We start from the raw sequence: 16,998 nt of genomic DNA on the forward strand, positions 1-16,998 counted from the left end.
CATTTTTCTTTTTCGTTTTTTTTTTTTTTTTGGCTAAACTTTTTTTTTTTTTTATTTTTCTTGAAAAATGCTAATATTTTATTTCCTCAACCAGTCCCTCTAAGATCGGTCTCCCAAAATGATAGAACAAGGTCAACAAAATATTTTACTTCATGGTTTAATAAATATCATCTACAGTAGTATAAATGTTTTATGATGGTTAAATGCAGTATAAATGACTTTGATGATTTAATTTTATACTCTTCTATTCTTCTCCGGTGAAATTCACGTACTGGATGATAGTGGGCGTGCATTTACTCTTGTCCTCAAATGACTGACTCAGAATAATGGTGTACGTGATGACAGTTCCGAGAATCTGCAGAAAATAAACCAAAAATTAAATTAGAATAGTTGCTTTTCATCTTCATTTACACGAAGTTTAATTCCTGTATTAATTTTCTATTAAAATTTATATTAAAAGAACTCGATCTCATACAATTAAAGAATATGATTGTATCATCAAAAAGAAAACTAATATTTCAAACATTTTGTTATGAAAAGGTGAACAGAGCAGTGAAATTTGCTGATAAGTATTCAAATTGACAGGATTGTTTCCTTTATTTTGAGCATATGTTTCCCATTCGACACATTTTTAATGGAGAAATTTATTTAATATGCCGGATATTGGCCCTTAAAAATAAAATGGTACTGCTGCTATTTCATTTATTAAATAATAATAATAACCACATTCACTGCTCATTATATATGATGTTTCTAAACAAGGAGGGAGAGGATATATCTGAGCTGTAATGAATTACGCAGTAATTAACAGATGCTCGAAAGCAGCGATATCGATTGGATTCCATCTCAGACAGCAAAAGCAATGCTGCAAAATTTTTCGCGGTCTTCCCTCAAACCCTAATTTGAGATGTCCATAAAATGCAAACTGGTGTTCATTCTGTAATAGCAAACCAAATAAAAACGGACCTGCTCAACTTACTTAGGGAATTTACTCAATATTGGAATATTCAAATATTGAACTATGCAATGTATTTCAGACCTATATACTAAAAGACCTTGGATGATCGTTCCTGCGATTTTCGACTACTACTTTCAGCAGTGGGGGAAAGAACTTCCCCTTGCAATATCCAATAGTTACATGCGGTTTATTCTCTTTCTAAACTGCAGACCTTCGCATTTCATTTTGCAAGTCTATACTAATGGATCGAAATATAATACGCTGGTGGACTGAAGTTCCTATCTCGTTTACTTTAATTTACTCTCTCTCTCTCTCTCTCTCTCTCTCTCTCTCTCTCTCTCTCTCTCTCTCTCAGTGTAGTCTATGACATAGGGAACAATCTTTCCTCTTCTCAGTCTACATTGAAAGCATACACTCTCAGTTATTCTTTTGTAATGATTATAACCAAACTGCAACGTTATTTTGGATTCCAGGCGCCAATCTGGCATTACTGGAAAAGGTGAAGCTGATCTTTTCGCAAACAGCCCCTTGATTCTACCGTACAACCTTCCCAAGTGCCCCATAGAGACCATAAAAAAATCATGCAAACAGAAAGCAGAGACCACTGGTCATAATCTAATCATTGACGTTCAGAGTACTGTTAAGGATATACTTCACCTGGGATTAAGGGGCCATCCCTCGCAAATAATACAAAATTCTTGGAAATGATGTTCACTCCATCCTGATCCTGAACAGCACACCAATAACATATCATTTCCACTTAATGGCGATGTTTGGTTTCTGGGACTTATACTGCACAACAAATTGAACTTTCGAGTTCGTGCGATTTATCTTCAATCTATTGCTTAAATATTTTAAATCTGCTGCAATTGTCTCTTAGGCATGTCTTAGCACGACACGCCCTATTATATCTCTGGCGCCCTTATCAGGTCGCCTTTAGACTACCGAGTTTCAGTATATGATATATGATTCCGCAAGGCAAGGAATATGACAACGATTAAACAGTATTCAACATGGAAAGCTATTCTCTTAGAGTTGCCTTGGGTGCTTTAAGGATTTCAGCAGTCCAATTCACACTTCTCCAATGAAGTCTGAACCTCCGTTGCATCTGCTCAGGAAAACATTGCTCCTGCTGTATACTGTAAAAAAATCCTCTGTCTAGCCTCGCACCCTAATTCGAAATGCTTACATTACAGAATGGTATTCATTCCATAATATCTAGCCAAAATAAAACCGGACTGCCGCACTTCGAATTCAGGAACTTATTCTAGACTTGAACGTCTAAATATGCGATATATTTCTTGTTGTAATAGTACTCACCATGGATATGCATTTGTGATTATTTCTATATTTAAAGTGACTGCTTTCGTAAATAGGGAGGATCTTGTCTTGTTTCCCTGCTATATGAAGCAAATTAACGCATTTATTCCCTTTCTGACACACTTGCAGTCTATAATGATGTATTGAAAAGGGATATTCTGGTAGGTGCTGATGACAATCCCCCCTTTATTCTCCGCTTCGGTCTTGGTAATATTGCAGTGTCTCTACTGCCGAGCTCTGGATAAAATTATTGAACTTTTCATCTTGTTCCTTAATATACAGTGATTGTGAGTGTAATCGATATCGTGAGGGAAATTTTTTTTTTTTCTCTTTCTCTCGCCCGCCCGCTCGCCCAATCCTGTCGGCTTCTCTTTTGCAATGAGCCCAACCAGACTAATATTTACTGAATTTCAGGACGTTCAAGCATTGAAGGAAACTAATTTTACACAAGCATCATAGATAGCTCACGGGTCTCAATTGTCCCAAGTCCAAGATGAAAATTAATTGTTATCTTCTAACGCAGTGGGAATCAAGTTTTTCAGGAGTAACAGTCGGGAAGAAAAGGTACTGGCGAGAGTCCTCGTGATGAACACCGAACTTATTTTTTCTTACTTAAGGGAGAAAGCTCCCCTCAATCTAGACTCGGCAGTTGCACTCCCCACCTAGCGGGGGCTACAATAGAAGGCAGCTTCGGCCGTATTGCGGTCCTAACAGCATACTTCCAATTTGGTACAGATATCCTCCCGCACATAGCTCGACTAGAACAAGCTCTTGACCTCCTGGAGAACACTGATGTCATCATAGCCGCAGATTCGAATGCCCGGTCAACACAATGGTTCAACACCTCTACCGATGCAAGAGGAGATATGTTAGATGAATTCATTGCCTCACGCAGCCTTGAAATCATCAACAGACCAGGACAACCAACCACCTACTCTTCGGGAACTGGAGAGTCTAACCTGGACATCACACTAACTACTTCTTCTCTTCGCAATAGACTCCTCCATTGGCAGGTGCATGACACAGCCACTACTAGCGACCATCGCCTCATCACTTACAGTGTCACCGATTCTGCCCTCCCTCGTCAAGTGCCTATCCAGGATATTGTAAGATTCTCTACTAAAACAGCGAACTGGGACCAGTTTGACAATGTAATTCAAGATGCTCTTCATGACCCAGCTAGCAACTTCTACCAATCAATGAACAGTGCGCAGAAAACAGACTTTGTGCAGAGTCTGCTCCTCAAAGCTTCAGAGGCTTCCATGAAAAAATGTTCCAGGAAACCAAGATCTGTTCCATGGTGGTCGCAGGAACTCACTAACCTGCGCAATTCTCTGAAGCGCGCTCGGAAAGAATACCAACGCAAGAGAAGGACTGAACCTGCTCACATTGCAGAACAGTATAGAGACCGATTCAAAGCAGTCCGCCGTGAATATACTAACAAAATTTACCATGCCAAGCAAAGCTCCTGGCGTTCCCTTGTCGAGACTGAGGGGAACCGGAATCCGTGGGGTTTAGTCCACAAACTCGTGAGGAATAAGCTGGGATCCACGGATGTCATACACTCTGTCCGCTCTGATGACTCGTCTGAGACTACACACTGGGAAGATACAATCAACCGGATTCTGGATGAACTAATATATCAGGACAACACCAACTCTGATACTGACATCCACAGGAAGATAGCAGTACAAAATTCCAGCTTCCAGCTAGATATTATGGAGGAACCATTCACAGAGGAAGAAGTCGATGCAGCAATTAAAAAAATCAAAAAAGGTAAAGCTCCTGGTTTGGATTTTATTGAAGGCGAGACTGTGCAACGTCTCTGGGCCATAGCTCCAATGATACTTCTTCAGCTCTTCAACACCTGTCTGAATGAGGGTAACTTTCCATCACGTTGGAAGCATGCTAATCTGAGACTCTTACTTAAGGATCCCACAGGTACCTCCAAGGCATATCGCCCGATTGCGCTGCTTCCCATTCTCGGCAAGGTTTTTGAGAGACTGCTGCTCTCCCGCTTCCAACCCCGATATGAAGCCAGTGGTTTGGCATCCTCGCTTCAATTTGGATTCAAACAAGGGTGCTCCACAATTGATGCTCTATCCAAAACCCTCAAAGTTGCAGAACAGTCGGATGCAACTTATGTACTGGCAATCTTCATTGACTTCAAAGGAGCTTTTGACACAGTGTGGTGGCCGGGCGTTCTTCAGAGGGCCAGAGTCTCTAACTGCACTTGGAATTTCTACCACTGCCTCAAAAGCTACTTCTCTAACCGCAAGGTCAGCATCAAAACAAAATATCACTGCATCACCCGACATCTAACCCGAGGCTGTCCCCAGGGCTCCATCCTGGGGCCAGCTGTCTGGAATATGATACTCGACGACTGGCTCCTGAGGGACTACCCACACACTACTCAGCTTTCTTATGCCGACGACATGGTTATTATCATTGAGGGCCCCACCCGCGCCACCATAGAAACCCAGGCTACGGTTGTTCTCGCTGCTCTGTCCGTATGGGCCACGGAAAATAAACTCTGTCTCCACTGAGAAGTGCAAAACCCTCCTATTAAAAGGTAAACTGGACTTCTCCAGACCACCTACCATACGTTTTAATGGCCGCCCACTGAAAAACTACCGATCGGTGAAGTACCTAGGAGTAATTTTGGACGACAGGAGAACTTTCATTCCTCATATCCAAGCTATCAAAGAAAAGATAAAAAATTACATCACTATGTTAGCACGCTTTACCCGCAAGGACTGGGGTCTAAAAGGACCAACTCAACGCCTTTTATATTCAGCAGTATTTATACCAATTGTTACATATGGAGCTGCAGTATGGTACCACCGAATGACTTTAGTGCATGCTCAACGTAAAATTCAGCAAATTCAACGACTTATGCTACTACAAATGACCCGCGCATGTAGAACGACATCAACTGCCGCCCTACAGGTACTAACAGGCCGCCTCCCTTTGGACCTCCACGTCGCTTTTATCGGACTTTCTCATGCCATCAAGAAGAACAAGGAAGCTGAATTCCTCACTATTCAAACCCGTACCGATACCGACATCAAACAGGAACATAAACGTGTGTGACTACAATTCATAAACTTATGGCAAACCCGCTGGAATAACTCCACAACTGGTGCAACTACTAAACTTTTCCTTCCTGTGGTAACCTACATCAACAAGCAACGTTCCACTTGGTTCTTCCCTAACGTCTATGCTTCCTTCCTATTAACTGGCCACGGGTCCTTCAAGAGACGCCTTCTAGAGTTCGGCCTAGTCGAGGATGCCCTCTGTACCTGCGGAGAACCTGAAGACTGGGATCACGTGATGCACTCATGCAACGTATACTTAGATCTAAGAAACCAACTACTCCTAGACCTCCACACCACATCACTTCGGCCAGAAACCAAGTTATTGGAATCTAATGATGCCCTCCGTGCACTGACCAGTTATGCCAACGAGGTCTTTCGCCGTCGCTGGCATCACCTGCAACTCCCGAACACTACTCCTGGATAACCTCCTCTAGACAGCAACTGATACCCAGCACCGGAAACTTCCAGACATGAAACTGCAAATGGCGGACAGCCCTGTCGACGCCGCTCGGTGATTCTCCATTGTGACGATCCTGGACTCTTTAATTTGAACTTTACCTATTCTCTTCTTCCTACCCACAGTCTTTCTCCAGGACTCCCACAACTGCATCTAGCACTCTTCCTGCTCCGTTTCGCCTGGAAGGATGCCTATGCTCTGTCATCCTCGCTATCTTGTCTGTCTTCCACTTTCCTGTCTCTTCTCTGCTCTTTCCTTGGCCTTCCCCACTCTCGCTCCTGCAAGAGTGTGGACGGCCCGTCAGATGTCTTTTACTCCCTGCTCCGGCTCCTCGTGCCAGTGGACGGATCTGGGAGGCTCCTTCCTGGTGATCGCGCCTCCCAGTAACGAAGAGGCCAGTCAAACAACACAAACAACACACTACTCACACATAACCCACACTGACTGGCTTTGCTATGTTAACAGAGTATTTAACGCGGATTTGTGGGAAACCACGGGAACCGCATAACAAAAAACACTATGTCCACTATATCGTCACTGACTGTCCCCATTGTTTCGTTATCGTTAAACTGCTTCCATCGCTGTCGCACTAGTAGGAATAATTAAATCTGCTACATATTCTTGGAATGACGTTAATTTTGATTAGCTGTTATTTAAAGTGATCCATTTACAGTAATAACTATTTCTATGTTTTAGCTAAAATAAATAACTGAATAATTAACAGGTACAATGTTGTCCAAGTAGTCCTTGTGCCATTAAACTCCAACCAACAGACAGACTGCTGAAGTCATAATTGCAAGCGCACAAAATCCAAACAGCATGATTTCTTTGTTGTTGGGTTTTTTAGGAGAGCGGATAACTAAGGCCATGTTGTTCCATGTACAGTATACTGTCTCCAAATTTCGTGTTCTGAGGTAAATTTTCTGTTTGCTGGACGAAAAACCCAAGTTTCCGGGAGAAAAACCATATTACTTTCGCGTGAGACCGACTAACTCAGCCACATTGTGAAAAAGACCATTGACGGGATGGATTCGAACTCAGGTCTTTTCCACCCCGCGTGGGGAGGACGATTCTTTCTTTGAGAATTACACTATGTGAGAATACGTTCAAAAGGAACAAACGTAGTTTGCAATCCAAATTGGAATGAAAGGAAGCTTGCTTTTAGTGCAGATAGAGTGGTTATGATCACGTGGGGTAGGGAATGCCAGTTCATCAGATTCTAACAGGGAAGTAAATGATTTTGTGATAACTGAGAGGACAGTGAAAAGAAATTGTAGAGCTAAATACAAAAAAGGCACCCGTGGTGAATGAGTTGCCCAATTATATTAAGGGAGGCAACAAAGGCAGTAAAGCAAACTCTTATCCATAAATGTAAGGTCATTGGATGCAGGAGCAGATCCTGTGAACTGGAAATGTGCAAATGTATTCCCAATTTTCAAAGAGGGATCAAAGAGAGATATATAATTAAATATAGAACTGATAGCTTAGCTTCTGTTCCAAGGAAACTAATGGAGTTGCTGGTTAAAAAGGTAATACAGGCCCATCTAGACAGGGGTGTAGTTATATTCAACCACCGCGCGTATTTGTTAAGGGACAATTTTATCTGACCAATCTGATCGGATACTGTGATGCCGTAACAAAGGAACTGGATGCAAAATAAAAAAATTTCATATCATGTACTTGGATTTCAGGAAACTTTTGATGCTGTTGTTCTTGAAGGGTTTGGGCGCATTTGGTAACTTAAGTCATATTGCGCCATATGTATTATATCTCCAATTTTCGTGTATTCACACAGAGTAAAAACTCGCGAAATTGGTTTTTCTCCGGAAAGTTTCCTGAAGGAAAAGCCTGCGCGACCTAAGACCAACAGACTCGACCCGTTTGTGAAAAAGGTCTATAAAAAAAATCCTCGCGTTATTGAGTGGATCGAACTCAGCTCATTTCTGCCTGGTATGAGGAGGATGGTGACTATATCAACCGTGCTGCCCACGAGAGCATTTTGATACTGCTGAGCATAAAAGTCTGCTGACAAATTGGAGCAGTATGACATTAAGGGAAAGTTACTGCTATGGAAAAAAGGATAATTGAGTGGCAGAAAACGGAGATGGTAATCAGTGAACACTAATATTATTAGTGGAATTCTGTAGGGTTCAGTGCTAGGCCCATTATTGTATTCTGAATTTATTAATCACATTGATGAAAGTACAGTATATCATGCTTAATGTCTAAGTTTGCAAATGATGCAGTGCAATGCAAAGGTTGGCAGGGTGGTTAACGATAGTAATTAAGGTGAAGTACTGCAACAAGATCTAGAAATATTAGACAGATGGCCTAATTTTTGTAGATCTTGAGAAATGGCAATGGAAGTTTATCATTGACAGATGCACAGTACTGCGCATGGGTATTAATAACCCCAGTTTAACGTACAAACTGTGTGTTATTACACTTTCTCATTTTCCACCAAGGGTGGTGGAAAATAAGATAGACCTACTGGTAATTGAGCAGTCAGATACGGAGTTCTCTGAGCAATGTAGACAGGCTGCTGTACGTCATACACTTTTTTGTGTATGATGTACAGGAACGTTGCTAGCAAGGGTAATGAAGTGATTATCGTGCTGTATTATGCAGTGATTAGGCTGCATCTTCAGTACTACCTACAGGTGTAGAGGCTTCATTTTAGGAAGGATGTAGATCTGCTGATACGGAGAAGAGCAACGAGATTGGTGAAGGGAACGAAAAGGTGGTCTTACCAAGACAGGCTTCAGTTCTACAAGCGTCTGGAGGCTGGGCGCCTGCGAGGTGATTGAATGAGGTGTTTAAAGCTTTGAATGGAAGGAACATTTCGGGGTTCAAATCACGTTTAGACCGAGGGAATTTTTATGATCTTTTGCACAATACAGCTGAGTTAGTCTCTTCAGAGGAGAACACTGTGTATTACACTTACCCTATCCGAAAGTCGGGTGTTTTTCCATCTACCAAAACTGGCCACAGAACGCAAGATATTACAGACACCATATTCTAATGATATAAGTTTCGGTTGTGGAAATATGAACAGTTTTATTTTATTTTGATATAGTTTTGTGTTTTAATTTTTTTTTGTTAGTAACCTCTGGGGAGGACAGTAATGGAATTAGCTTCATAACTGAATGATTAAATCGATGCACATATCATATGGGTATGTATTGAGAAAGGTGTGGGGTTACAGTAAAAAAGGGCATTAAGTGTTCCTGTAACCAAATAGAAGGAGAGTTTTTGTAGGGTTTTAGAAGCATCAGCGAATAATGCTTGTTCCGTGTAAATTGCGTTTGCTCCGTGATCGATTTTCTGTTTGCTGGACGACGAGCCCGTTTCCAGGAGGAAAAATCCAAGCTACCCTCGTCCGAGACCGACTAGCCACGTTGTGAAAAAGACCCATACAAATTTCTGACGGCATTGCGGGAATCGAACCTAGTTCTTTTCCTCCCGATATGGGAAGGCCAGCGACTCTACCAATTTTTCTATCCACGCGGGCCAGAAGGATAGGTAGCTGCTTCTAGTTATCAGGGCGGCAATTATCTTTTAAGGATGTTAATGAAGGTCTTTTTTCAAAGGACGTAGATATTGATGCCTAGCTCCTGCTTGATTGGGATCTCAGTATCTTGTGTTGCTGTTGTTGTGGGTGAAAATCTACTAATGAGAATGCTTTTTTGATTGTCGCGATCATGTCATGTAACCAATATCGGAATATATGGTTGTCTTTGAAGCTTCACATTGCCATTGTGGTGGTTAGGTTGGAAGAGCGTCACTGTCTATAATAGCTGCTTACCAAGACAAAGCGATGCATGGCGACAGCTTCGGACCACGAAGAAGGAATATTCTGATCGGTGTCACTGCTGATTAAGCAAACGTGACTAAAATTGTAGGAAATTATGTGCACGTGCCTGAATTGCAAGACTCAGAGATTTTGGAGCTCTTTGAACTGGGCGTAGACAGTTCCGTGCAGCGTGGTTGAAAGAAACACTGTTTATGGCAGTTCATCTTCGAAAGCAACGAGCTTATGGAGAATGCGCTTACTGAGAACAAAACAATGGAAGTAGAAAAATGCCTGTAGAACAACTTTTCAGGAAATATACGTCATGAAGTTTATGGCATTTTATGAAACAGTTAAATATGATCACGACAGAAGTTCAAATGCGATTATTCAATTCTCATAATCGTAAAGGACGAAAGAAAGTAACTGTCACATTAGAGCCACCACAGAGAATTATCTCGTGTAGCCCTAATATTATCTACATGGTGTTTTATATCCATAAATTGCGTGTGTTCTCTTGTTGGTTTTCATGACTGGTCTTTTCTACCCGTTGTGGGGAGGACGTGCTAGGCGAAGACGAAATAACAGACAATTATAGACAGATATACACCATGAATATTTGAAAAAAAAGAAAGAAATTAAGGTATAATTTAAATTACATACCGAAGTTATTAGGGCCAAATCAACGTTAAAGAATCCACACGCTGAGAAGTTTGGCTTTTCATTTTGGCATGTCATTATAAACGTCTTGATCTGAAACATAACATCAGTTTTAAACAATTCAACTTGGGAAATGTGAATTTCTCTCCTTAATAATGACATTACATTAAATTAATTCACAGTAATCAAAAATCCCAAATATGGCTAGTAAGTCTAGAGCAAAAATTCCTAAGTAGCAAACCCAGAGCAAACTGGGTTTGCTACTTAGCGTGTCGATCACATATTGTGGAGGCATTCTTCACCATAAGAAGTACCTGCACAAGATGAGATCGATGTTAACATCGTTAACCTCTTTTGATGCTTATCTAGGAATTACTCAGATTCTTTTTTCACTTACAAATTCTTATAAATTTCTCTGCGATGGTTATTTAATGCGATAAGATTGTGGCCATTTTCTCTTTTGTGTGTCCATTTTTAATCGAGATACACGATTATATTCAAAACATTTCTCCTAATCCGGAGTACTATCGAAGAATATAGTTTAAAGTACTACCTTTAATATTTTTAAGCGAATATTAAACGGATAGCTGTATTTAAAGTGAGAAGGTAGTATTTTTAATACTAACTTGTCACCTTCACTAGCCCACTTTCTCAAATACCTCTCAATAAAGTCAATTTTTCAAAAATATTTTATTACCGAATTAAAGGTATGATTAATACTGTATGAAGGTCAAAAATACGGTTCCACTTTAACTTTCAGTGGTTAGTTTATTCAATCAATAAATTCTCTTTCTGGGACGTGCTTTTTACTTATCTCTCTTATTTACAATGAGTTGTCTTAGTATTAGCAACATTTAATAATTGCGGCACTATTGTCCCTAATACAGGCCGTACAAGCCTTGGCACGAACCTTGGTCGGGTGTTCTGTGGCAATGCTAACTCAGGATTAAGCAGGTGCAGATAACGACATGCTGCTCTGAACTCTTTCGCTAATTGGGTTGCTTTAATCTCCGGTCTGGAGGTCAATCCTAGGAAATACAGCTAAATTTCTTTTGCAGGTTCGAGGAAAACTGAGATTTTAGTAAACCATTACTACATCAAGGATATTTCGATTTTCGGAAGTTAGAGATCTGCGAGTTACTTTTACTGTGGGATGTAGGTTTAATAATCATATTTGGAATATGTTAAACCAAGCGAAAAACAAATTAGCTTCATCAAACGGCAGCAACAGATTTAAAGATCCTCAGTTCTCTGTGCTCCTATTCAAAGCAACTGTACTCTCTATATTGGAGTTCGCTGCTCCTGTATGGAACCCACAGTATATATATATATATATATATATATATCCAACCAATAGAATCAAATGAAATTCATCCACTATCTTTCCAGACGTAATCTAACGTCTTTACACCGTAGATTCTACTCCGATATTTGTTCTTACTTCAAGCTTCAATCTCTGGAAACTCGGCGAACTGAACTTGATCAAAAACAGTTGTATCACATTTTCACTGGTTCTACCTACCTGCCTATGCTACATTGATCGCGTTCCAGAGGTGGCTGCTAGACAGAATGAGACATACGGCTACATTCCACATCAGCAAGTCTAGGTTAGAGGCATCCAACTCCTTCTTTAAAAGATCCATGACACTTATGAACAAGTATAATCTGAATATGGCTGTGGACAGGAAACCGTTTTCCAGAACTATCTGGAGCATGTTGGATGTATCATGTTTGGCGGATGAGTTCAAGGTTTAAGATGTCCTCATCATTTCTTGTGTGTGTTGGTCTCCTGTAACTGACTGCTCTCTGCAATTCTCTTCATGATATCATGAATACCTTTCCCGTTTGAAATTAACTATTATTGTATGTAGTGTGTTATTCTTCTATTTATTTTTATGTTAATGTACAATCTTTGTATCTTCCTGTATTTATTCTGCTCTGTTATAAACTTTAACTGGGTGCGTGCCTGTGGCGTATATTATATGTTAACCATAAATATATAAATAAATCCCATCGAGCCATTGAGTAACGGTAATCAGAAGATATCAAAATGAGGTCACTTCATGTTGTTTTGTCCAAATGCAGATACGTCCATCAGCATGATAGAGTTGGAAACAGGATTCATCAGACCAGGCAACAGATTTGCACATGCCGCGGCTCAGTGTTGGTGCTGACGTGTCCACCCAAGGTAAATTTTTTTTTTGTCTCGAAGTGGGCATGGTTACTTTTGAAGGCCCTCTATTGCAGTAGCCTTTACCGGCTAATGTCCAGCGCACAGTCCATCCTGACATTGTTAACCTAAAATGACGTGAGATTAGATGTTGGCACTTGCCTTCTCACCAGTGCAGGATTAAAGCCTGCGTCATAGATAAAATCGATGACGTCGGATACTTGCTGACGTTGGTCCTCTTAATCGGTGCGGGATGCCATATCACGCCGAACTGAACAATAGAAGGTGAAAAAACCTTGCTCAATATTTTCTAAGTCTTTGTGAGATGGCAGTCAGTCAGTCTCCTGCTAGCTTGGAGATCTGGCCGTTAGCTAGAAACGGCAAAAGCGGCAACACACACACATAGGATACTCTTCCCCTGTGACTTTAAATATTTCTCCCACTGGAGAGGGGTCGACTTTCCCGGGTTTTCTCTATACCCTTTCTTGTTGCCACTGGTTGGGCGTCTCTTTCACTTACCCACCCTTTACCCATTCAAATCTCGGTGTACTCGCTGTGCGCTCCATTTCACTTTTCTTTTTCGGTCTCTCTCAAGAAAACTCAGCCGAACCTGACAGAAAAACCGTTCATACTGATGTGGCACTGCTCGTTTTGTAGGTAATGGAGGACACAAGCTTATTAAACTCTAACAGAGAGCTTAATGATTCTGTAATAACTGAGAGCAAAGTGGAAGAGAAATTGTGAAGTTTAACATAAGAAAGGCATCTGGGGTGGATGAGATCAATCCACTTATATTAAAGGAGGCGGAAAAGGAAGTAAGCAAACCCTTAGCCATAATTATGAGAACATCCTTGGACTCAGGTGAAGTCTCCACTGACTGTAGATGTGCAAATGTATCCTCAATTCACAAAGGAGGGGGGGATCAAAGGGTGATAGGAGTAATTTCAGACATGCTAGTTTAACTTCCGTTCCTGGGAAAATAATGGAGTCACTGGTTAAAGAAGCATTGCAGGATCATCTAGACAAGACTGTTGTAATAGTTAAGACACAGCATAAGTTTGTTAAAGGGAGATCTTGTCTGACCAAGTTGATCGGATACTATGATGTAGTCATAAAGCAACTGGATGAAAAAAATAATTTTGATATCATATACTTGGATTTCAGGGAAGCTTTTAATACTGTTGCACATGGAAGACTGCTGTAAAAATTGGAGCAGTATTGTATTAAAGGCAAGTTGCAACAATGGATAAAGGATGGTTTAGTGGGAGAAGACAGAGAGTGGTAATCAGTGGACGCTGCTCTTCGTAGACTAATGTTATTAGTGGATCCCACAGAATTCGGTGTTGGGCCCACTGTTGTTCTATAGATTTATCAATGATATTGATGAAGGTATATCAGGCTTAATATCCAAGTTTGCAGGTGATACTAAGGTTGGCAGGGTTGTTGATGGCTGAGAAATGGCAAATGAAGTTTAACATTGATAAATGAAAAGTACTGCATATGGGTAGAAATAACACTAGAGAAACGTTTCAAGTGTGTCGTATTACACTTAGGGTGGTAGAATGTTTGAAAAAGACCTGGAAGTAATTGTGCACTCAGATATGAAGTTTTCTGAGCGGTGCAGACAGGTTGACAGAGCAGTTCATGGGGTGTTCTCAGTGATATACAGCACTTTTGCTAGTAGGGGAAAATAAGGTGATTATCATTTTGTGTAAGGCATTGGTCAGGCCTTCACGTCTTGAGTACTGAGTTCAGATCAGGAGGCCCCATTTTAGGAAAGATGCAGAGTTGCTTGAGCGAGTACAGAGAAGAGCTACAAGGTTGGTTAGGGGAACGAAGGGTGATCTTACCAAGAAAAGCTTAATTCTGCAAATTGCAGCGTCTGGAGACTAAGCACCTGAGAGGTGATCTGATTGAAGTGTATAAGGCCTTGAATGGGTTGAGCAGGCTCAATTCTGATGGGATTCTTCCTCTTACTCAGATTATTAACCTGAGGGGGCGCAAATTCAAATTAAGGAAAGACAGTTGTAAAATAGATGTGCGGAATTTTTTTTTTTTTTTTTTTGCCATCAGATAGTTGATTGCTGGATTCCATCTGTTGTTGTGGAAGTTGATAGGATAGTTTAAATGAATTGAAGAAGGAAGTGGACAAACGTTTAGTGGGATTACATGTGTAAAAGTTTTTTTTTTTTTTTTTTTCACTGATGCTACATCGTTTTCAATCCCCTGAAGGGGGGGGGGGGGGATTGAAAACGGATGCTATGCCATCGCATCTTTCCCGCAGAGTCGAAGGTTTTTCGGTTCGGAGTACCACTGCTAGTTGCAAAAATGTTTCATAAGAATCTTTACCGGAGTTGTCTTAGTTATCTTGTTTAGAATATGTCATTTTTGAATTGGTAAACCCCAGTTTCTCACTAAAAGGATTACACAACTCCAGTAATGTACTACGGTCAGAGTTGGATGCTTCAAAAATAAAAAAAAACTATGTAGCATTTGTGATACGCCTCAGATTCCACCGTATCAGTCGTTCCAAATTGTGGACGGCAAAGCTTTGAACTTCTGTTCAAAGAGATTTCAGTTGTAACTAACAAGCTGAACATCAAGAGCACCTAAAAGTTACTATAACAATCAAAAATATATTCATTAAATATCTTTAAATAATTTGCTAATTCAATTATGAGTATTTTGAATATAATTACACTATTTTGTTCCGTTAATGGCAGGGATCCAATGGGAAACTGATTGAGAATAAAATGGGTTTCCTCAGCCTAAATGAGAAAGAAAGAAAAACAAAATTATTAAAGTAACATTTTTTTTTTTTTACTTAAATATATATTCACAGTTCATATACAACCATATAATATGGTTAACAAAAATATCAATACCCAAGGCTAATCAAAACAGAATAATCATGCTAGTTCTCCAGTGTAGTACTGCGGTTATAATCATCGTCTTCCCACCGCCTGGTACAAAATGCCCTAGTTCGAATCCCGTAACCGACTCGAGAAATTTTAATAGGACATTTTTCAAAACGGCCCTTTCGAGATAGCTGATTACGTGTCTACCTTTCCTATGGTACATTTAATGATTCTACCACTGCAAATCTTGTTATAACACAGTCTAACCTGTATAGAGCCTATCCATCTATAAACCCACCAACCGGGATTCGTCTTGGCTCACTGCAGGCTGACTGGAAAATTGACTTTTGTAAGATACAGCCTGCTGTCTCTCATACAATTCCACCTACCTTGGACTTACTATATACCAGACAAAAAGATAAAACTCTATAGCGTACTCTAAACTTCAACCGCACTCCAATATAAAAAAAAAAAAAAAACAGAGTATTCAACTTTACTGTAGTTAGGGACATTATGGCCTTTCAATTGACAGCCTGGGGAAAACACACCTTACTGCAACAGAACATACTGCAATTACGCGCCGCACTGAGAACCCAGCACGGCCAGTACACACTAATCTACACAGATTGGTCTAAAACTGACAATCATGTTGGTGCAGCAGCAGTATTTCCGAACATTTCTTTATCCAAGAAACTCCCTACTGAGTTTAGCAGCTATACTGAGAACTCTGTGCCATCCACATATCCTTAAATTATGCACTATCAGCAACGATATTGCACAGAGTTATTTATACAAACTCCATTAGTGCTATCCGAACTGTACTACAAAATCCAAATAGTGATAACCCTTTACTGAGACAAATCTGGAATACTCTAAGTTAAACTACAAGAAACAATTTCTCTTATGTTGGATCCCTGGTCATGCTGGAATTTCTTGAAATAAACTTAGCTGCCAAAACTGCTACTGATCCTATATTTTCTGCAGCAGCATGTTCGAGAGGCAACCAGAGAGTAGCGATCATTCGTGTATTAAGAATTTGCAGATAAAGGAACCACTAGTGGCAGTGATCACAGGGTACTGATGTGAGATTTACTTAAAGGTTTAATTACCATCAGGGGTAAAGGAAAGGGTTTTTGCTTCCCAAAAGGTGAGTACAGTGGGATCAACTGACGATGTTACCAAAAGTAAATTCTAAGTGGAAGCATTCAAGAAATTAATCGTGGAAGCTAATAGGCTTTTCATTCCGATTAAGAAATATTGTTCAAGGTTTAGGCCTAAATGGATGTCAGATGAACTAATGAGAAAGAAAAGAAAAATGCATGGGATACATATAAATTATCAAGCGACTCAGAAGCCTATGGCAGATATAAGCTAGTCTGTAATCAGATCACAAAGGAGGTTAGGCAGGCGAAGGCAGATTACGAGAAATCCTTGGCAAAAGATGCTAAGAAAAACAGCAAGGATTTCTTTACTTATGTAAATTCTAGAAGGAAGGGGATGAATCAAATTGGTCCACTTGACATCGATGGATCGACTGTTGATGGTCCTGCCCAGATAGCAAACAAAACTGAATGAGTATTTTGCATCTACATTTACACATGAAGAGTTATTAAGGTTTGAAAATAGCAGAAGGTTATCAAATTGTAGCAGGATACTTAATGATTTTGTAATAACTGAGAGCAAAGTG

At 40.3% G+C, this 16,998-nt stretch overlaps 1 protein-coding gene across 1 annotated transcript in view; it reads right to left on the reverse strand.

Annotated features, from left to right (window-relative positions):
* Positions 1–244: 244 nt before the first annotated feature.
* Positions 245–16,998, reverse strand: part of LOC150089476 (uncharacterized) — a 53,828-nt gene continuing 37,074 nt past the window's right edge. The window contains exons 2-4 of the mRNA XM_090389996.1: positions 15,153–15,221; positions 10,287–10,376; positions 245–355 (exon numbers count right to left, since the gene is read on the reverse strand). Of these exons, the coding sequence (XP_090246122.1) occupies positions 245–355; positions 10,287–10,376; positions 15,153–15,221 (270 nt within the window). The remainder of the gene's footprint in view (positions 356–10,286; positions 10,377–15,152; positions 15,222–16,998) is intronic.

The sequence above is a fragment of the Mastigoproctus giganteus genome, chromosome 2 (genome assembly GCF_048544385.1).
Source record: "Mastigoproctus giganteus isolate SK-2022 chromosome 2, ASM4854438v1, whole genome shotgun sequence".
NCBI lineage: Eukaryota > Metazoa > Arthropoda > Arachnida > Uropygi > Thelyphonidae > Mastigoproctus > Mastigoproctus giganteus.